The following is a 23,014-nucleotide window of genomic DNA, read 5'->3' as shown; positions in this document are numbered from 1 at the left end:
TTTTTTTTTCTTTATAACGGTGCAACATCCTTAGGACTGAGTCCGAGCGTTTCTAAAAATGCATCCACGATGAGGAAATATTTTTAACTGTTTAGAGCTCAGCCACGCCATTGCCGAGCGCACCATTTTTGAGCATGTGTGGTTTCACTTCCATTAATTGCTCAGTTCGTTTGTATATTTTGCATCTTTGCAGCCAGAAAGTTCACTGCAGTGTAAGAAGGAGCAGAAAAAGTCGTCTGCAGTCCATTTCACTCGCGGCCATGAAGCAAAACTGTCTAAGTAATCCTTGCTACGCCTAGAATATCTCAGAGCAGGAATGCATGCGTGCCGCCCCCTGTCTCCGCTTCATAATTATTCCTTACCCTTGCTCCACCTCTGTGGTCAAATATCTCCCAGGCACTTCCTTCGGCAAACATATTCCTGGGCTTCTTCCGTGGCAGAGGTCTCATTAGTCACTTCCGAAGACGATCGCGTTCTGTGCGGTTGGCTGCAGTAATATGTGAAAGGTTCCGCCGATGTCGATGCCATTAAGTTAGGGCATAGGAACATAGTTTGGGAAATTTTCAGAGGCGAGCAGGCGTGTGCCAAATTTGCCGGCACGTACCGTCATCTCAGCCCTGAACGCCACTTTCAGGCCGAAGGCAGCTTACAGCGAGGGTCCTGGCAGCGCACGTCCTGCGCACACGCACTGCCAGCTCCAACGATGTGCCGCTGCTTGGTCTTATAATTTTCTTCCGGATGCCGTGATTGCCTGCCTTTGCGTCGCCAGCGTAGATTGTGATTTAAATGCCCTGCGTAGTTGGCGCACTTGAAATCGGCGATGTTGAAAACAACTCAGGAAACCGGGAACGAGATTTTTTTTTATAGCGAAGCTCTTAAGCGCCCATTCGGTGGTCGAGCGGCGTCGCCGTCTGCAACGTCGAGTGTGCGAGACCAGCGCCGCTCGCTTATAGATGGCGGCGCGGGCACATGAGCAATGACGGCACAAAATGGAGAAAGCGAACTAGAAATACTGACAAGTAAATATGTGGACAGCAGTTGGGGCTCAAATCAACAATTACCAGTGTAGAAAAAGGCTAAAGAAACAGAGATGGCTCTGAGAAAAAGAAGGATGCTGACGGAATCGGCACTGGAAACTTGAGCATATTTGACCAGGTCAGGGACTACGAGAGGGACCCGTCCTGCGGGTTTCATTGAAGGGCTGCACCCAGCAGTTGAAAGGAGAGGGCAAAAAGATTTTAAGCAAGTAAAAGTAACCAAGCGGCGGTTATTTGGATTGTGGATAAAATAAAGACAGGAATGAAATTTCACGAGTCATGGCTAGGCGGCTTGAGCCACCAACCATTCTAAAGGGTTCAGCCTGACCCATGCATCTAGTGTGAGCCTAGGGGATCAGAGACGTTCAGACGAGGCTGCCAAATAATCTACATTCTTTCAGCAGACTTATTTAGGATGCTATTATCCGAAGGATATTAGTGCAGTGCAGACAACGATGATGCAGCAAATACCTAATTTCAATTGTTTTGCAAATAATTAAGAAAAAAGAGCTTTAAAATATTTTCAAAGTGTTTATTTCGCATTGTTAACAATATATTGAAGAAACATATTCTGACGGTGTTAATGAGCGCTCCTCTAAAGAATTAATTTGAAAAATGTACCTAAAAGGAAAAAGTTGAGCACGAGTAAAATGATGAAGGCGTCTCCAATTAGATATTTGTAAAGGGGCACCAGATTACTTGAAAAAGAAAAGTCAACTATGACCTTCAAAACACCGTTCTAGGTTTGTATGATCCGAGCGCAATTAACAAGTTGCCGCCGTATTTACTTGCAAATAATTCAGATGGAAACACCAAAAAGTTCCTCTGAAACATGTATTTCACTTTTTACACGCCCACACAAACGAAACACTTCATCGGGACGGTGATAATGAAAGGGATTGGAATAGCATCTTCTGCAAGGCAGGAGGTTTGACATTTTTTTACTCACTTTCGCGAGAGCATTAGGTGAATTTGCGCTACTGTGGCACACTCCGGCTATCGCCTCGAGAGACTGTGTATATATTTCGCAAGCTATACACGAAATTTTCGGCTTACAGCAGCTGGGAAGGAGCATCAGCAGAAAACTGCAAAAAAGTATGACAGCGTTGCCTGCATTTCGTTCTTCTTACCTTTGTTTGCAAATATTTATACTCTAGTGATGTCAGTTACCCGAATGAAAGGAACCGGGACATTAGATTACGCAAGAGCATATTTATTGAGATGCAAAAAAGCACGCCTACAAATGATACATCACAGTATCAAGGCATCACATCGTTTTGTGAGCTTAATGTACTGCACGTAGACAAGTGCGCTTGGTAAAAGGGGGGTACAATGAAAAAGATTAAGAGCGAGGTTATACATATGAATGTTATACATGAGGTTATACATATGACATGTGTCCGTTGGGACACATGTCATGCAACACTGCTTGAGTGGAAATGGCGGCCATGGGTAGGCCTCCGATGATTGGCGCTGAGATGAAAGTATGGAATTTACTTCTATCTAGGCCCGCTTTCACTGCTCGAGGAACGAAAGATCCGGGTCCGGAACTTGGGCGTCCTCTGGCAAGTCGAAGGAGTCTTCGTAGAGCCAGCTCCACTCCATGGGCTCCTCTTCGGCGGCACAGCGCTGCATCTCTTGCTTTTCATTTTTCGGGAGAGCCTTTGTCAGCGTCAGGGCGAGGGCGTTGGCTCCTGAAGCGCAGGTCCACCTTGAAGATGGGCCGGCCACAGGCTCCTCTCCACCAGTCGGATTTCGCTTTAGTTTCTTGAAGGCCCGGTGTTCATCTACGAATATGAACAGACGAACATTAGAAACAAGTGACGGTTATGTGCGGAATTGGGCTATGAAACAATGCATTTTCTGAAAATAAAACGAAGAAGAACAATTCCGACATCCAGCGCCTCAAGTCTGTTTTTACCGCCTGTACGGCGGAGAGTTCAGCTGACGACGCCAATGAATACCATGGGGATGTAGAACTGAGGATAGAATGCGGATAAAAGCGTTTGCACTGGCCGCGCTAAAAATACGGGATCTGAAAGCGCCCCATACAGGAATCGCTGTGGTTAGCATACGCGCCGCGTTCCATCTCTACCATCCGTTACCGGCATGGACACAGCCGTCATTCACTCACTACTCAGAGCTCAACTGTGCTAATACATATGCGTTAAGGCCGGATAAGAATAACAAGAAAGTGGCCGCTTGGGAGCACGAGGATGTAGATAAGGCCAAGCCAGTGTATTAGAGAAAAAACCAAACTTTGTGTAGCACGTGAGACCATAGTTATTTGAAAATCACATACTGAGGCAGCCCCACGGACAACTGCCCGAGTGCGGTCAAAGCCGTTCCGCTGAACTGAACTCGAACAAATTGATAACAGGTCAGCAACATATTTCTCTGAACCACAAACTCTTAGTTTCAATTAATACCTTTTCTGAAACGAAATTTTTCTTAATTTGCGCTAAAGATAACTCAGCGCAGCGGCAAATGCCGCAGTGCAACGTGGGGCGGCGAGAGTCGGATGCAGCGTTAAAACTTGAACACGTTAGACAAGCATAGAGACTGCTCAGCTTTATTGCAGATAACGTATGTACACGGCGAATTCAGCTTAATATATTGCGTACCGAAAACAACATCCGCTAGAAACGCAAGAGGTTCGTGAGGGGTATTGTTGAAACAACACGAAGATACCCGTGCCGTGAGGCACCCGGTGCGTCATGCATGAACACACCCTCAAATTACGCGTGAAGAGAACATTTTTGACACATTGCTGTGTGAATGCACTGTAACCAAATTATTAGACAACGTTAACAAACATATAGTGAGGTCCCTACGCTATGTTGTTCCGCCCGAAGTAGTCACTGGAAATCAGGAGTTTAGATGGTTAGTACTTACTTTCAGGTTCGTTTCGCAGTCCATTGACAACCTTGCTGTTCTCTTTGGGCGCATTCTGAATCGCGGATTTCTTGGCGGTTCCATTGCAGCGGCCACTTTTTTCGGCTTTTCCGTCTCCGTCGTCTTCTGAGTCGCTTGAGTTGATCCACGCCCACTGTTGAAACAGGAGATTAAGCATCAGGCGTTTGTAGATGCCGAGATCTTTGCGGCTCTTCCGAATCTTTTGTAACTTCTCCCTGGCTCCGGCCAAAATGCGCTGCACGTTCATCCCCATATTCAAAAACACAGGATTGCGCTCGCAAAAGTTACACAGCCTTGATCAACAGGTACCAAGATGGAGCGCCTTCAACACTGCAAGTGATACGTTAAAATTTTGTACTTCTCCACGTGGATGGGAAAGGGTAGCTTTGACGAGAGTGAAACACGGCTCCACCAATCGGCTTTACCTTCAGCGCACAAAGGGGAACTTGGTAGTGGCGGCAGAGGGAGATAAGCAAAAAAAGGGTGCGGTTTCCTAGAAACCACTGGAAGCAGATACCAGAGGGATGACCTCATGTTGACCTCAAATGTTGACCTCATTTTTCAAACCACCCCTTATTACGAGTAGGCTTTTTCTGTTGTTATCCAACAAAGCAGGCTTTTGGGTGTTGGAAAGGAGTGAGGAAGGGGAGGAGATTTTTCTTCCTCGAAAGTGCTGAGTCATTTTGGCGCTTCAGAGACAACCTCGTGAACATTACAATGGTTACGCTGCGGCCATGGCGAAAACTGACGCAGACACGGGTCTTAGGGTCGTTGCCCAGATTTCCGCACTTTTGTTTTTGCCGATTTCCGAAAATGGTAATCCGCTGTTTACATCTTCGCTTCGCGTCCATTTTGCGTAACAAATAAAAACTGTCGCGCAAGGAAAAAGAATGTGGTATTGAAGAATGCTACGTCGATGCCCTGTAAAAGTGCCAAAGGCCGTTTTTTCTCAGGAAACTAGACCTAAACAGATGCAGTGGCCTTAACGATCGTAGAAACATGTATGAATTTCGAGCACCAAACCAGCGCTGTTTTTTAGATATATACGGATGCTGTCCACATTTCCTACACCCTTTTTTGAAGGACGAAAGTCTCAGGCACATATCCTGTCCCATCTGCCTCTCCGGACTCTGTTGCCGTCATGCACATCTGCTGAGTGGATTTCGCGCAGTAACCATGCAGCAAGACAGAGACATTTATTTTTCGCTCCTGATTTGCGCTCAGTTTTTTCGCGTTTATTACGGTTTTTTTTTGCGCGGGATCCGTAGATCTGTTGCAACTAATATGTTCAACCTGAGGTAGACAGGAACCGGTAGAAAATAACGCTATATAGGATAAAACATTAATTGGCAAATTCGACACTGAATAGCATACAACAGTGAGCAAAGGATTTATGTGGAATAAGAGAGAGCGGCGCTCATGACTGGGCAAGAGCATTTAGACGACTTCATTACTAGTTTCCAAATATTGTCCGCGCGCATAAATAGCACGAATCGACACCGTGCGAGCGATGAGGAATTATTTTGCGATGTTTAAAGCTCCGCCCGCCGTTCTCTCACACCATATCTCTCGCCAAACGCCAATTAACCTCTGTTAATTGTTTAGTTTATTTGCACATTTTCAGTGAGTAACATCACTCGAAACAGGAACCTCGAATTTTTTCTATAGTCTAATTCGCTCCTCTGGACAACGAGAGAATGTTCCTTCTTCTGGTCAAGCCTGAAAATCCGCAAAGGATAGACAATACTGATAGGAAAATTTCCTTATCTACAAATTTAAAACCTTAAGACCATTAAGGATAAACATATCCAGAGAAATCTTCGAATCACTCACATACAGGTACTGGCATAATTCGTTAATGAAGTCTTGCACATGGTCAGAGCATTTCTTAGTACTTCATACTGTTGCTTTAGTCTTTCTTTCAACCTACCCTTCCACTACGAATGGTCCTTTCCCGCTGCAACAACACTTTTTTTTTCTCTTAACTTCCTCACTACTTCCCACCACCTCTCCCGTTGACACTTTCGCTTGGCCATGGTGACTAATTCCTTATCTCAGTTTTTGAGGTCAAGGCCCCAAGTCGCACAAAGCAGCCCGTGGCAGTTGGACACACAGCCTTTCAAGCCGCACCCTATCTCTCCAGGCTCGGCACCCGGGATTCCTTTCTGCTGAACTGGCTTCTTTCTTTTCGCAGTTTTTCAGGTCAACTAGTTATCAACTTGAGCAGCCATCATGCCTGTAGAAGATTCTCTCTCCCGATCATAACAATTGCCGTCCCACTTCACACCATCCTCCTCCTCATTGGGCTTTCCTCCTCGAGTGATGACCCACTTTAAATTCCGCCAATCATAAACGTTTTGCACAGCAGCGGGCAAGTCCTCCTGTCGAAACCTAAATAACCACCCTGAGGTTTTCTCTTCCTTGTAGAGTTTGCGATTTACGCTTGATGGAATTTCGGCTATGGTACTCTTCATGGTCCTTGTTCGGTGATATTTTCTCCGAACCCTTAAAGAAGGTTTTTTTGTTCTAGGTGCGTTTTTTTCTAAAACCTTTAATGCAGGGCGCAGATTAAACTCGTGAACCTATGACTCCAATATTGATAGAAAACAACTTGTGTCTAAATAGCCTTCCGCGCATACCGTAAATGTGCCGCAGCTATTGGCGCCCTGTCACAGGTTGACCACGTCGCCGCCGCCGGTGAAACCGAGTGGAACTTAAATAAATAAAAACATTGTCGAAACTGGGATTCGAACCCGCGGCGTAGTAAACAGAGGAGTTGCCCATTTGCTTCCCCCCTTTTTTGAAGTAGAGAAGCATCAGTCGCTTATTTCATCTCTGCTCCCTCTCCGGATTCTGTTGCCGTCATGCGCAAATGCCCAGCGGATTGCGCGGAGCAGACGTGCTGTTAGGATGTACAGTTGTTTTCAAGTGCTGGTTTACTAGGGTTCTTTTTTTGCTTCACTGCCACATGCTTTCCCTGGATTCGTCGCACTTACTATGTTGCACAGGAACTGAACGAATTTATAGCTATACAGAGTCAAATGTTATTTACAAATTTCGCCAATCCATAGTGTACAGGAACACTCATGGGCAGATTTTCTGGAATAATGGCGCAGCATCCTTAGGACTGAATCAGAGTGTTTGCAAAAGTTCACCCACATATGAGGAAATATTTTAACTCTTAAGAGCTCAGCCGCTCCATTGTCGAGCGCACCATTTTTGAGCATATGTGGTTTCACTTCCATTAGTTGCTCAGTTCGTTTGTATATTTTGCGTCTTTGCAGCCAGAAAGTTCACCAGAGTGTAAGAAGGAGCGGATAAAGTTTTCTGCAGTCCATTTCACGTGTGGCCATGAAGTAAAATTGGCTGTGTAATCCTTGCAACGCCTAGAATATCTCACCGCAGGAATGCATGCGTGCTGCCCCCTGTTCCCACTTCCTAAATATTCCTTGCTCTTCCCCCGCTTATGTGGTAAAAGATCTCGTCTTACGCTTCTTATGGCGAACGTATTGCGGGGCTTCTTCCGTGTAGAGATCTCAGCAGTTGCTTCCGAAAACAATCGAGTTCTGTGCGGTTGGCTGCAGTAATATGTGAAAGGTACCTCCGATGTCGATGCCATTAAGTTAGGGCAGAGGAACATAGTCCTGTGTCCTGTTCCTGCGCACTGTTTTAAGTTGAAAAATGAACCAACTGGCCCCGCTACTTCCCATGATGAGGAACATAGTGTTTGAAGTTTTCAGAGGCGAGCTTGCGTGTGCCAAATTTGCCGCACGTACCGTCATCTGAGCCCTGAATGCCACTACTCAATGGCAGCTCCAACGAAGTGCCACGGCGTGGTCTTATAATTTTGTTTCGGATACCGCGATTGCTTACCTTTGCTTCGCTAGCTTAGATGATCATTTAAATGTCATGTGTAGTTGGCGCGCTTGAAATCGGCGATGTTGAAAACAACTCAAGATACTGGGAACGAGATTTGTTTTATAGCGAAGCCCTTAAGCGCCCATTCGGTGGTCGACCGGCGTCGCTGTCTGCTTAATCGAGTGTGCGAGAGCAGCGCCGGCCGCTCATAGATGGCGGCGCGGGCATATTAGGAATGCCGACACAAAGTGGAGGAAGCGAACTAGAAAACTGACAAGTAAATATGTGGACAGCAGTTGGGGATCAAATCAGCAATTACCGGTGTAGAAAAGGCTAAAGAAATAGAGATGCACTGAGCAAAAGAAGGATGCTGACGGAATCGGCACTGGAAATATAAGCATGCTTGAGCAGGTCAGGTACTATAAGAGGGACCGGTTCTGCGGGTTTCATTAAAGGGTTGCACCCTACAGTTGAAAGTATTGGGCGTGATTCATTCAAAGCAGTGGGGTGTAAGTACAGTAAAGGGAAAATATATTTTAAGCAATTAAAGTTAGCCAAGAGAAGGTTAAGTGGTTGATGGCTAAAATAAAGACAAGAATGAAATTTCACGAGTCATGGCTCGGTGGCTTGAGACACCAACCAATTTAAAGGGCTCAGCCTTTTGCCTCCATCCAGGGTGCGCCTAGGGGATCAGAGACGTCCAGACGAGGCTGCCAAATAATATACATTCTTTGAGCAGACTTATTTATGACGCCATTATCTAAGGGATATCAGTGCAGTGCCGACTACGATGATGCAGAAAATACCTAGTGCCAATTGTTTTGCAAATATTTAAGAAGAAAAAGGAACAAAATATTTTCAAAGCATTTATTTTGCATTGTGAACAATATATTGAAGAAACACATTCTGAGAGGTGCTAATGAGCGCTACGATAAAGGTTTTATTTGAAAATGTAGCCATAACGAAAACGTTGAGCAGGAGTAAAATGATAAAGGCGTGTCCTATTACATATTTGTCAGGAGACACCAGATAAGTTGAAAACAAAGACACCTATGACCTTCAAAACACTCCTCTAGGTTTGTATTTTCAGAGCGAAATTAGCACGTTGCCGCCGTATTTTATTGCTAATATTTCAGATGGAAACGACGCAAAATTTCTTTGAAACGTGTATTTCCCTTATTACACACCCACACAAACGAAACACTTCATCGGGACGGTGATAATGAAAGGGATTGGGATAACATCTTCTGCAAGGCAGGAGGTTTGACATTTTTTTACTCACTTTCGCGAGAGAGTTAGGTGAATTTGCGCTACTGTGGCACACTGCGGCTATCGCCTCGAGAGACTGTGTATATATTTCGCAAGCTATACACGAAATTTTCGGCTTACACCAGCTGGGAAGGAGCATCAGCAGAAAACTGCCAAAAAGTATGACAGCGCTCCCTGCATTTTGTTCTTCTTACCTTTTTTGCAAATATTTATACTCTTCTGGTGGTGTCAGTTGCCCGAATGAAAGGAACGGGGACAGTAGATTAGGCACGAACATGTTTATTGAGACGAAAACAGAAAGCACGCCTACAAATGATACATCAGCGTATCAAGGCATCACATCCTTTTGTGAGCTTAATGCATTGCATCTTTACAAGCTGGCATGGGGAAATGTCGACACAATGAAAACGCGGAGTAGCGAGCAATACATAAGAAAGCTTGTCCGTTTGGACATTTGTCATGCAACGCTGCATGAATTGTAATCGCAGCCATGCGTAGGCCTCCGATGACTGGTGCTGAGACGGAAGTATGTAAGTTTCTTCCCTATGACCTTGAAAACACCCTTCAAGGTTTGTATGATCTAAGCGCAATCAGCACGTTGACGCCGTATTTTTTTGCAAACATTTAAGATGGAAACGCTGCAAAATTTTTCTGAAATATGTATTTCACTTTTTACGCACCCACACAAACGAAACACTTAATCGGGACGGTAACACATCTGCAACGAGCTTTACTTATTGCCGTTATTGTAGGTGATTTTATCATCTGACCAAAAAAAGAATGCTACCATATTCTCGAAACAAGGCTAGTGAGAACGAAAGGGAGTGCAATAGCATCTTCCGCAAGGCAGGAGGTTTGACATTTTTTACTCACTTTCCCGAGAGCATTAGGTGAATTTGCGCTACTCTGACACACTTCGGCTATCGCCTCGAGAGACTGCACTATTACGCAAGCTATACCCGAATTTTTGGCTGACACTACCTGCGAAGGAGCATCAGCAGAAAATTGCCAAAAAGTATGACAGCGTTGCCTGCATTTCGTTCTTCTTACCTTTGGTTGCAAATATTTATACTCTAGTGATGTCAGTTACCCGAATGAAAGGAACCGGACATTAGATTACGCAAGAGTATATTTATTGAGATGCAAAAAAGCACGCCTACAAATGATACATCACAGTATCAAGGCATCACATCGTTTTGTGAGCTTAATGTACTGCACGTAGACAAGTGCGCTTGGGAAAAGGGGGGTACAATGAAAAAGATTAAGAGCGAGGTTATACATATAAATGCTTGTCCGTTTGGACACATGTCATGCAACACTGCTTGACTGGAAATGGCGGCCATGGGTAGGCCTCCGGTGATTGGCGCTGAGATGAAAGTATGGAATTTACTTCCGTCTTGGCCCGCTTTCACTGCTCGAGGAACGAAAGGTCCGGGTCAGGAACTTGGGCGTCCTCCGGCAATTCGAAGGAGTCTTCGTACAGCCAGCTCCAGTCCATGCACTCCTGCTCGGCTGGACAGCGCTGTTTCTCTTGCTTGCCATTTTTCCGGTCAGCCTTTTTCAGCCTCAGAACGAGGGGGTTGTCTCCTGCAGCGCAGGTCCACCCTGAAGATGGGCCGGCCTTTGGCTCGTCTCTGACAGTCGGGTTTTGCTTTAGCTTCTTGGAGGCCCGGTGTTCATCTACGAAGATTAATAGACGAACAGTTAGAAACAAGTGACGGTTATGTGTAGAATTGAGCTATGAAGCAATGCATTTCCTTAAAATAAAAGGAAGAAAGAACAATCCAAGGTGATGCACGTGAGACGATAGAATGTGGATAAAGCCGTTTCAACATGCCGCGCTACAAATACAGGACAATCAGAAATCGCGTAATACATGAATCGCTGTGGTTAGCATAAGCACAGCGTTCCATCTCTGCCATCCGTTTCATGCATGCACGCAGCTGTGGTTCACTGACCACTCAGAGCTCAAGTGTGCTAAATACATAGGCGTTAAGGCAAGATAAGAATAACAGGAAAGTGGCTGCAAGAGAGAACGAGGATTTAGATGAGGCCAAGCTAGTGTAATATAGAAAAAAAAGCAAACTTTGTGTGGCGCGTGAGACCATAGGCAAATGACGCCATGCAATGTGGGGCGGGGAGTGTCGGATGGCAGCGTTAAAACTTGAACACGTAAGACAAGAATAAATACCGCAGAACTTTACTGCAGATAACGTATGTACACGGCGAACTCAGCTTAATATATTGCGTACCGAAAACGATATCCGCTATAAGCACAAGAGGGTCGCGAGGGATATTGTTGAAACAACACGGAGATGCCTGTGCCGTGCGGTACCCGTTGCGCCACGCATGAACAAACCCTCAAATTACGCGGGAACAGAACATTATTGACATATCGCTCTGTGAATGCACTGTGGGAACTTGCAAAGGGGAACTTGGTAGCGCTGGAAGAGGGAGATAAGTAAAAAAAAGGGTGTAGTTTCCTAAAAACCACAGGAAGCAGATACCAGAGGGTGACCTGGTGTTGACCTCAAATGTTGAGCTCATTTTTCAGACAGTCCCCTTTTTCCGAGTAGGCGTTTTCTTTTGTTATACAACAAAGCAGGCTTTTGGGTGTTGGAAAGGGGTGAGGAAGTGGAGGAGATTTTTCTTTGTCACAAGTGCTGAGTCATTTTGGCGCTTCGGAGAAAACTTCATAAGCATTGTAATGGTTGCGGCCATGGCGAAAACTAACGCAGACACGTGTTTCATGGTCGTTGCCCAGTGTTCCGGAGTTTTATTTGCGGAGATTTGCTGAAAATGGTAATCCCCTGTATACATCTTTGCTTCGCGTTCATTTTTCGTGATATATAAAAATTGTCGTGCAACGAAAAAGACTGTGGTAATAACGAATGCTATGCCGATGCCCAGTAAAAGTGCTATGCGCTACGTGCAAAAGGCCGTTTATTCTATGTAAACTAGACCTAAACAGATGCAGTGGCCTTAAAGATCGTAGCAGCATGTATGAATTTCGATAACCAAACCAGCGCTGTTTTTGAGAAAATCTGCGGCATGCTTTTTCGCGTATGTGTGATTTCACGCCCTCGCCTGCAACTGTGAGACTGGCACGTTGGCCTGTCCATACGCCGAGCAAGGCGATATTTTTTTTTGTATTTCTTGTTTCTTCTTTCACGTATAGGTATGGTAAAAAGAACACAGACATCTGAGCCGTTGGACTGTGGCGTCGGGAAGACAGCATGTACCACCATCAGTTTCGAGGATGGACGCATCGAAGATGCACTTCCTACTCCCTGCGTTTTTAATAGGAAACCTACGACGGTGATGCATAGACCTTCATCTCGTGCGCTAGCAGCTCTGCTGTGTAAGCGAGCTTGAATAACACATGTTGGGCCTGGTTGGGGCATGATAATGGAGGCTTGGCCCGAAGGAGAAGTAGTTTGTCGATGTCTGCAGTTGAATGAAAGTGTAATCAATTTCTGTTGCTTTTGTTTTACAAAAATGTGAAGTCCTTAAAAGAAAATCTCAAGATTACAGTTACATGGCAAGAGGTGTATAGGCATCACCACGACGAGCAACATGCCTTCCTACATTAAATTAATACATAGAAACAACCAGCGCTCGCATGGCATCGTTTTTTAAGGTAAACACAGATGCTGTCCACATTTCCTACACCCCTTTTTCAAGAAGGAAAGTCTGAGGCGCATATGCTGTCTCATGTGCCTCTCCAGACTCTGTTGCCGTCATGCACACCTGCTGAGTGGATTTCGCGCAGTAACCATGCAGCAATAGAGAGACATTTATTTTTCGCTGCTGATTTGCGATCAGTTTTTCGCGTTTATTACGGCATTTTTTTCGCGCTGGATCCGTTGCAACTATGTTTAACCTGAGGTACACAGGAACCGGTAGAAAATAGCGCTATATGGGATAAAACAATATTTGACAACTTCGACACTGAACAGCATACAACAGTGAGCAAAGAATTTTTCAGGAATAAGCGCGAGCGGCTCTCATGACTCAGCCAGAGCATTGAGACGACTTCATTACTAGAGTATAAGCTTGGGCGAGTTGGTGATGGTTCACTTGCCACATAACGCTAAAAAGACACGGGCACAACGGACTAGTTTCCAAATATTGTCCGCGCGCATAAATAGCACAAATCGACACAGTGCGAGCGATGAGGAATTATTTTGCGGTGCTTTCGAGCTGCGCCCGCTGTTATCTCACACCATAATTCTCGTCAAACGACACTTAAAATACATTAATTGTTTAGTTTATTTGTACACTTTCAGTGAGAAATATACCCGGGAAGAGGAAACTCGAATTTTTTATATAGTCTAATTCGCTCCTCTGGACAACGAGAGAATGTTCCTTCTTCTGGTAAAGCCTGAAAATCCGCAGAAAGACAATACAGATAGGCATTCCTAATCTACAAATTTAAAACCTTACGACCATTAAGGATCAACATATCCAAAGGAAACATCGAATCCCTCACATTCGCGTACTGGCAAAATTCTCTAAGAGAGTCTTGCACGTGGTCAGAGCCTTTCTTAGTACTTCATACATTGGATTTATCCTTTCTTTCACCCTACCCTTCCACTATGACTGGTCCTTTTCAGCTGCAACGACATTTTTTTTCTGTTTGTTCGCGTAACTTCTTGCCCCCATTTCATACGAATCCTTAATTTCCACATTCCTTCTGAGCATCTCTTCCTTTGACGCTTTCTCTGAGCTCGCGCACACTCTTTCTCTTTTTCCTATATTTTTTATTTTCTTCGGTATTTCGCTTGGTCATGGTGACTAATTCCTTATCTAAATTTTGAGATCAACGATGCAAGTCGCACAAAGCGCCTGTCCCAGCTGGACACACAACCTTTCAAGCCGCACCCTATCTCTACAGGCTCCGCCCCCCGGATTCCTTTCTGCTGAACTGGTTTTTTTTTCTTTTCCCAGTTTTTCAGTTCAACTAGTTATCAACTTGAGCAGCCATCATGCCTGGAGAAGATTCTCTCTCCCGATCATAACAATTGCCGTCCCACTTCACACCATCCTCCTCCTCATTGGGCTTTCCTCCTCGAGTGATGACCCACTTTAAATTCCGCCAATCATAAACGTTTTGCACGGCGGCGGGCAAGTCCTCCTGTTGAAACCTTAATAATATCGCTGAGGTTTTCTCTTTTTTGTACAGTTTGCGATTTATGCTTGATGGAATTTTGGCTATGGTACTCTTCATGGTCCTTGTTCGATGATATTTTTTCCGAACCCTTAAAGAAGGTTTTTTTGTTCTAGGTGCGTTTTTTTCTAAAACCTTTAGTGCAGGGCGCAGATTAAACTCGTGAACCTATGACTCCAGTATTGGTAGAAAACAACTTGTGTCTAAACAGCCTTCCGCGCATACCGTAAATGTGCCGCAGCCATTGGCGCCCTGTCACAGGTTGACCACGTCGCCGCCGCCGGTGCAACCGAGTGGAACTATAAATAAATAAAAACATTGTCGAAACTGGGATTCGAACCCGCGGCGTAGTAAACAGAGGAGCTTGCCCATTTCCTTCTCCCCTTTTTTTTAAGTACAGAAGCATCAGTCGCTTATTTCGTCTCTGCTCCCTCTCCGGACTCTGTTTCCGTTATACGCAAATGCCCAGCGGATTGCGCGGAGCAGTTGTGCTGTTAGGATGTACAGTTGTTTTCGAGTGCTGGTTTACTAGGGTTTTTTTTTTTTGCTTCACTGCCACATGCTTTCCCTGGATTCGTCGCACTTACTATGTTGCACAGGAACTGAACGAATTTATGGCTATAAAGAGTGAAATGTTATTTACAAATTTCGGCAATGCATAGTGTACAGGAACACTCATGGGCAGATTTTCTGGAATAATGGCACACCATCCTTAGGACTGAGTCAGAGCGTTTGCAAAAGTTGACCCACGAGGAGGAAATATATTTAACTCTTCAGAGCTAGGCGCTCCATTGTCGAGCGCACCATTTTTGAGCATATGTCGTTTCACTTCCAATAGTTGCTCAGTTCGTTTGTATATTTTGCGTCTTTGCAGCCAGAAAGCTCACCGCAGTGTAAGAAGGAGCGGATAAAGTTTTCTGCAGTCCATTTAACTCATGACCATGTAGTAAAATTCGCTGTGTAATCCCTGCTACGCCTAGAATATCTCACCGCAGGAATGCATGCGTGCTGCCCCCTGTTCCCATTTACTAAATATTCCTTGCTCATGTTTCGCCTATGTGGTAAAAGATCTCGTCCGACGCTCCTTTTGGCGAGCGTATTGCTGGGTTTCTTCCGTGGTAGAGATCTCAGTAGTTGCTTTCGAAGACAATCGAGTTCTGTGCGGTTGGCTGCAGTAATATGTGAAAGGTCCCGCCGATGTCGATGCCATTAAGTTAGGGCATAGGAACACAGTGTTTGAAATTTCCAGAGGCGAGCTTGCGTGTGCCAAATTAGCCGCACGTGCCGTCATCTGAGCCCTGAACGCCACTATTGGGCAGAATTCAGCGTACAGCGAGGGTCTTGACAGCGCACGGCCTGTGCACACGCACTGGCAGCTCCAACGGAGTGCCGCGGCGTGGTCTTATAATTTTCTTTGGTACGCCGCGATTGCTTGCCTTTGCTTCGCTAGCTTAGATGATTATTTAACTGTCATGTGTAATTGGCGCATTTGAAACCGGCAATGTTGAAAACAACTCAAGATACAGGTAACAAGATTTGTTTTTATAGCGCAGCTCTTAAGCGCCCATTCGGTGGTCGAGTGGCGTCGCCGTCTGCGTCATCGAGTGTGCGAGAGCAGCGCCGGCCGCTCATACATGGCGGCGCTCGCACATGAGGAATACCGACACAAAATGGAGAAAGCGATCTAGAAAACCGACCAGTTCATATGTGGACAGCATTAGGGGGGTCAAATCAGCAACTACCGGTGTAGAAAAAGGCTAAAGAAGTAGAGATTTTCTGAGCAAAAGAAGGATGCTGACGGAATCGGCATTGGAAATATAAGCATGTTTGAGCAGGTCAGGTACTACGAGAGGGACCCGTCCTGCGGATTTCATTAAAGGGCTGCACCCTGCAGTTGAAAGGAGAGCGCACAAAGATTTTCCGCAAGTAAAAGTAACCATGCGAAGATTATTTGGTTTGTGGCTAAAATAAAGACAAGAATGAAATTTCACGAGTCATGGCTAGGTGGCTTGAGCCAACAACCACTCTAAAGGGTTCAGCCTGATCCCTCTGTGCTGTGTGCGCCTAGGGGATCAGAGACGCTCAGACGAGGCTGCCAAATAATATACATTCTTTCAGCAGACTTATTTATGATGCTATTATCTGAGAGATATTAGTGCAGTACAGACGCAACATAATGCAGCAAACACCTAATTTCAATTGGTTTGCAAATAATTAAGAAGAAAGTGCAATAAAATATCTTCAAAGGGTTTATTTCGCATTGTGAACAATATATTGAAGAAACATATTCCGACGGGTGGTAATGAGCGCTACTCTAAAGAATTAATTTGAAAAATGTACCCAAAAGGAAAAAGTTGAGCACAAGTAAAATGAAAAAGGCGTATCCAATTAGATATTTGTAAGGGGACACCAGATTACTTGAAAAAGAAAAGTCACCTATGACCTTCAAAACACCCTTCTAGGTTTGTATGATCCGAGCGCAATTAACACGTTGCCGCTGTATTTTCTTGCAAATAATGCAGATGGAAACACCAAAAAGTTTCTCTGAAACATGTATTTCACTTATTACACACCCACACAAAAGAAACACGTCAACGGGACGGTGATAATGAAAGGGATTGGGATAACATCTTCTGTAAGGCAGGAGGTTTGACATTTTTTTACTCACTTTCGCGAGAGCATTAGGTGAATTTGCGCTACTGTGGCACACTCCGGCTATCGCCTCGAGAGACTGTGTATATATTTCGCAAGCTATACACGAAACTTTCGGCTTACACCAGCTGGGAAGGCATCAGCAGAAAACTGCAAAAAAGTATGACAGCGTTGGCTGCATTTTGTTCTTCTTACCTTTTTTTGCAAATATTTATACTCTAGTGATGTCAGTTACCCGAATGAAAGGAACCGGGACATTAGTATACGCAAGAGCATATTTATTGAGATGCAAATAAAAAGCACGCCTGCAAATCATACATCACAGTATCAAGGCATCACATGTTTGTGAGCTTAATGTACTGCACCTAGACAAGCGCGCTTGGGGAAAGGGGGGTACAATGGAAAAGATGAAAAGCGAGGTTATATATATAAATGCTTGTCCGTTGGGACACATGTCATGCAACACTGCTTGACTGGAAATGGCGGCCATGGGTAGGCCTCCGATGATTGGCCCTGAGATGAAAGTATGGAATTTACTTCCGTCTAGGCCCGCTTTCACTGCTCGAGGAACGAAAGATCCGGGTCCGGAACTTGGGCGTCCGCCGGCAAATCGAAGGTGTCTTCGAACAGCCAGCTCCAGTCCATGGGTTCCTCCTCGGCTGGACAGTGCTGTTTCTCTTGCTTGCCATTTTTCGGGTCAGCCTTTGTCAGCTTCAGAACGAGGGGGTTGTCTCCTGCAGCGGAGGTCCACCCTGAAGATGGGCCGGCCTTTGGCTTGTCTCTGCCTGTCGGGTTTGGCTTTAGCTTCTTGTAGGCCCGCTGTTCATCTACGAAGATTAATAGACGAACAGTGAGAAACAAGTGACGGTTATGTGTAGAATTGAGCTATGAAGCAATGCATTTCCTTAAAATAAAAGGAAGAAGGAACAATCCAAGGTGATGCACGTGAGACGATAGAATGTGGATAAAGCCGTTTCAACATGCCGCGCTACAAATACAGGACAATCAGAAATCGCGTAATACATGAATCGCTGTGGTTAGCATAAGCACAGCGTTCCATCTCTGCCATCCGTTTCATGCATGCACGCAGCTGTGGTTCACTGACCACTCAGAGCTCAAGTGTGCTAAATACATAGGCGTTAAGGCAAGATAAGAATAACAGGAAAGTGGCTGCAAGAGAGAACGAGGATTTAGATGAGGCCAAGCTAGTGTAATAGAGAAAAAAAAAAGCAAACTTTGTGTGGCGCGTGAGACCATAGGCAAATGACGCCATGCAATGTGGGGCGGGGAGTGTCGGTTGGCAGCGTTAAAACTTGAACACGTAAGACAAGCATAAAGACCGCTGAACTTTACTGCAGATAAAGTATGTACACTGCGAACTCAGCTTAATATATTGCGTACCGAAAACGATATCCGCTATAAGCACAAGAGGTTCGCGAGGGATATTGTTGAAACAACACGGAGATGCCTGTGCCGTGCGGTACCCGTTGCGCCACGCATGAACACACCCTCATATTACGCGGGAACAGAACATTATTGACATATCGCTCTGTGAATGCACTGTACCCATATTATTAGGCAACGTTAACAATACTGGGCTCCCTACGCTATGTTGTTCCGCCCGAAATAGTCAAGGGAAATCAAGTGTTTAGAAGTTTAGTACTTACCTTCATGTTCGGTTCGCTGTGCGTTGACGACTTTGCTGCTCTTGTTGGCCTGTTTGCGAATCGCTGATGTCTTGCCGGTACCATTGCGGCGGCCCCTTTTTTCGGCCTTTCCGTCTCCGTCGTCTTCTGAGTCGCTAGAGTAGAGCCACGACCACTGTTGAAGCAGGAGATTAAGCATCAGGTGTGTGCGGATGCCGAGGTCTTTGCGGCTGTTCTGAATCTTTTCGATTTTCTCGGTGGCTCCGACCAAAATGCGCTGGACATTCATCCCCATATTGAAAGACACAGGATTCCGCTCGCAAAAGTTACACAACTCTGAGCAACAGGTACCGAAAGGAGCGCCTTCAACACTACAAGTGATACGTCAAACTTTTGGAGCTCTTCACACTTTTGGGAAAGGGTAGCTGTGACGAGAGTAAAACACCGCTCCACCAATCGGCTTTACCTTCAGCTAACAAAGGGGAACTTGGTAGTGCCGGCAGAGGGAGATAAGAAAAAAAGGGTGGTCTTTCGCAGAAACCACTGGAACCGGATACCAGAGGGATTAAGGAGACCTGACCCTGCATTTCCAGGAAATGCGGCTTTTGGGTTTTGGAAAGGGGTGAGGAAGTGGTGGAGATTTTTCTTCGTCGCAAGTGCTGAGTCATTTTGGCGCTCCACCAATCGGCTTTACCTTCAGCTAACAAAGGGGAACTTGGTAGTGCCGGCAGAGGGAGATAAGAAAAAAAGGGTGGTCTTTCCCAGAAACCACTGGAACCGGATACCAGAGGGTTGAAGGAGACCTGACCCTGCATTTCCAGGAAATGCGGCTTTTGGGTTTTGGAAAGGGGTGAGGAAGTGGTGGATTTTTCTTCGTCGCAAGTGCTGAGTCATTTTGGCGCTCCACCAATCGGCTTTACCTTCAGCTAACAAAGGGGAACTTGGTAGTGCTGGCAGAGGGAGATAAGAAAAAAAGGGTGGTCTTTCCCAGAAACCACTGGAACCGGATACCAGAGGGTTTAAGGAGACCTGACCCTGCATTTCCAGGAAATGCGGCTTTTGGGTTTTGGAAAGGGGTGAGGAAGTGGTGGAGATTTTTCTTCGTCGCAAGTGCTGAGTCATTTTGGCGCTTCCGAGAAAACCTCAAAAGCAGGAACTTGGTAGTGCCAGCAGAGGGAGATAAGCAAAAAGGGGTGTAGTTTCCTAGAAACCACTGGAAGCAGATACCAGAGGGATGACCTCATGTTGACCTCATTTTTAAGACCGCCGCTTATTCCGAGTAGGTCTTTTCTGTTGCTATGCTACAAAGCAGGCTTTTCGGTGTTGGAAAGGGGTGAGGAAGGCAGGAGATTTTTCTTCCTCGAAAGTGCTGAGTCATTTTGGCGGTTAAGAGGCAACCTCACGAGCATTGTAATGATTACGCTGTGGCCATGGAGAAAACTAACCCCGACACGTGTTTCATGGACGTTGCCCAGAGTGACGGAATTTTATTTGTGCAGATTTGCTGAAAATGGTAATACCCTGTATACATCTTTGCTTCGCGTCCATTTTGCGTGATATATAAAAATTGTCGGGCAAAGAAAAAGGCTGTGGTAATGACGAATGCTATGCCGATGCCCAGTCAAAGTGCTATGCGCTAAGTGCAAAAGCCAGTTTTTTCTCAGTGAACTAGACCTAAACAGATGCAGTGGGCTTAACGATCGAAGCAGCATGTATGAATTTCGATCACCAAACAAGCGCTGTTTTTGAGAAAATCAGCGGCATGCTTTTTCGCGTATGTGTGATTCCATGCCCTCGCCTGCAACTGTGAGACTGGCACGTTGGCTTGTCCGTACGCCGAGCAAGGCGATATTTTTCTTGTATTTCTTCTTTGTTCTTTCACGTACAGGTATGGTAAAAGGAACACAGGCCTCCGTGCCGTTTGACTCTGACGTCGGGAAGACAGCATGTACCACCATCAGTTTCGAGGATGGACGCATCGAAGATGCACTTCCTACTCCCTGAGTTTTTAATAGGAAACCTACGACGGTGATGCATCGGCCTTCATCTCGTGCGCTAGCAGCTCTGCTCTATGAGGGAGCTTTAACAACCCTTCTGTTTTTGCCTGGTTGGAACATAATAATGGAAGCTTGGCCCAAAGAAGAAGCATTTTGTCGATGTCAGCAGTTGAATGAAAGAGTAGGCAATTTCTGATGCTTTTGTTTTATAATAATAAGAAGTCCCTAAAAGAAAATCTCAAGATTACAATTACATGGCAAGAGGTGTATAGACATCACCACGACGAGGAACATGCCTTCCTACATTAAATTAATACATAGAAACAACCAGCGCTCGCAAGGCATCGTTTTTTAAGGTAAACACGGATGCTGTCCACATTTCCTACACCCCTTTTCGAAGGAGGAAAGTCTGAGGCGCATATCCTGTCTCATCTGCCTCTCCGGACTCTTTTGCCGTCATGCACACCTGCTGAGTGGATTTCGCGCAGTAACCATGCAGCAATAGAGAGACATTTATTTTTCGCTGCTGAGATGCGATCAGTTTTTTGGCGTTTATTACGGCATTTTTTTTCGCGCGGGATCCGTTGCAAATAATATGTTTAACCTGAGGTAGACAGCAACCGGTAGAAAATAGCGCTATATAGGAGAAAAACAATATTTGACAACTTCGACACTGAACAGCATACAACAGTCAGCAAAGATTTTTTCAGGAATAAGCGCGAGCGGCGCTCATGACTGAGCCAGAACATTTAGACGACTTCATTACTAGAATAGAAGCCTGGGCGAGTTGGTGATGGTTCACTTGCCACATAACGCTAAAAAGACACGAACACAACGGAGACACACAGGACTGGACTTGTTTCCAAACATTGTCCGCGCGCATAAATAGCACAAATCGACACCGTGCGAGAATGAGGAATTATTTTGCGGTGCTTTCGAGCTGTGCCCGCCGTTATCTCACACCATAAATCTCGTCAAACGCCACTTAACCTACATGAATTGTTTAGTTTATTTCCACATTTTCAGTGAGAAATATCCCCGGGAAGAGGAAACTCGAATTTTTTCTATAGTCTAATTCGCTCCTCTGGACAACGAGAGAATATCCCTTCTTCTGGTCAAGCCTGAAAATCCGCAAGGGAAGGACAATACAGATAGGCATTCCAAATCTACACATTTAAAACCTTACGACCATTAAGGATCAACATATCCAAAGGAAACATCGAATCCCTCACATTCGGATTCTGGCATAATTCTTTAAGAGAGTCTTGCACGTGGTCAGAGCATTTCTTAGTACTTCATACTATTGCTTTATCCTTTCTTTCACCCTACCCTTCCACTATGACTGATCCTTTTCCGCTGCAACGACATTTTGTTTCTCTTTGTTCGCGTAACTTCTTGCCGTCATTTCTCACGAATTCTTAATTTCCGCATTCCTTCGTACCACTTCTTCCTTTTACCCTTTCTCTTAGCTCGCCCACACTCTTCCACTTTTTCCTGTATCTTTTTATTTTCTTCCGTATTTCGTTTGGTCATGGTGACTAATTCCTTATCTCAGTTTTTGAGGTCAACACCCCAAGTCGCACAAAGCGCCTCTCCCAGCTGGACATGCATCCTTTCAAGCCGCACCCTATCTCTCCATTCTCCCCAGCCCCGATTCCTTTCTGCTGAAGTGGCTTCTTTCTTTTCGCAGGTTTTCAGGTCTACTGGTTATCAACTTTAGCAGCCATCATGACTGGACAAGATTCTTCGGTCCCATCCTAACAATTACATTCCCATGTCACACCATCCACCTCCTCATTGGGCTTTGCTCCTCGAATGAAGACCCACTTTAAAGTCCGCCAATCATAAACGTTTTTCACAGTAGCGGACAAGTTCTCCTGTCGAAACTTTGACAACCACCCTAAGGTTTTTCCTTTCCTGTACAGTTTGCGATTTATGCTTGATGGTATTTTGGCTATGATACTCTTCATGGCCCTTCTTCGTGGATATTTTTTCCTAACCATTAAAGAATGTTTTTTATTCTAGGTGCGTTTCTTTCTAAAGCGTTTAATGCAGGGCGCAGATTAAACTCGTGAACCTATGACTCCAATATTGATAGCAAACAACATTTATGTAAATAGCCTTGCCCGCATACCGTAAATGTGCCGCAGCTCTTGACGTCCTGTCACAGGTTGACCGCGTCGCAGCCTTCGATGAAACCGTGTGGAACCGTGTGGAACCATAAATAAATAAAAACATTGCCGAAACTGGGATTCGAGCCCGTGGCGTATTAAACAGATGAGATTGCCCATTTCCCTCTCCCGTTTTTTCAAGTAGAGAAGCATCAGTCGCTTATTTCATCTCTGCTGCCTCTCTGGGTTCTGTTGCCGTCATGCGCGCATGCCGAGTGGATTGCGCGGAGCAGATGTGCTGTTAGGATGTACAGTTGTTTTCGAGTCCTGCTTTACTAGAGTTTTTTTTCCTTCACTG

At 45.2% G+C, this 23,014-nt stretch overlaps 2 protein-coding genes across 2 annotated transcripts; both read right to left on the bottom strand.

Annotated features, from left to right (window-relative positions):
- Nucleotides 1–2,552: 2,552 nt before the first annotated feature.
- On the bottom strand, nt 2,553–4,236 carry LOC149362984 (uncharacterized). The gene is made up of 2 exons (XM_089568405.1): nt 3,933–4,236; nt 2,553–2,824 (listed from the first exon to the last, which is right to left on the bottom strand). The coding sequence occupies exons 1-2, from the start codon at nt 4,204–4,206 to the stop codon at nt 2,553–2,555; spliced, it is 546 nt and encodes a 181-aa protein (XP_089424531.1). The 5' UTR covers nt 4,207–4,236.
- A 13,221-nt stretch (nt 4,237–17,457) lies between these two features.
- LOC149362983 (uncharacterized) lies at nt 17,458–18,990 on the bottom strand. Its single transcript, XM_089568404.1, has 2 exons — nt 18,570–18,990; nt 17,458–17,729 (listed from the first exon to the last, which is right to left on the bottom strand). The coding sequence occupies exons 1-2, from the start codon at nt 18,841–18,843 to the stop codon at nt 17,458–17,460; spliced, it is 546 nt and encodes a 181-aa protein (XP_089424530.1). The 5' UTR covers nt 18,844–18,990.
- Between the last annotated feature and the right edge of the window lie 4,024 nt (nt 18,991–23,014).

Source organism: Amblyomma mixtum, chromosome 2 (genome assembly GCF_055824585.1).
Source record: "Amblyomma mixtum isolate Tamu chromosome 2, ASM5582458v1, whole genome shotgun sequence".
In the NCBI taxonomy this organism is placed as follows: Eukaryota; Metazoa; Arthropoda; class Arachnida; order Ixodida; family Ixodidae; genus Amblyomma; species Amblyomma mixtum.
The sequence above is the reverse complement of the archived record's forward strand: the minus strand, read 5'-3'. Positions and strand labels throughout refer to the sequence as shown.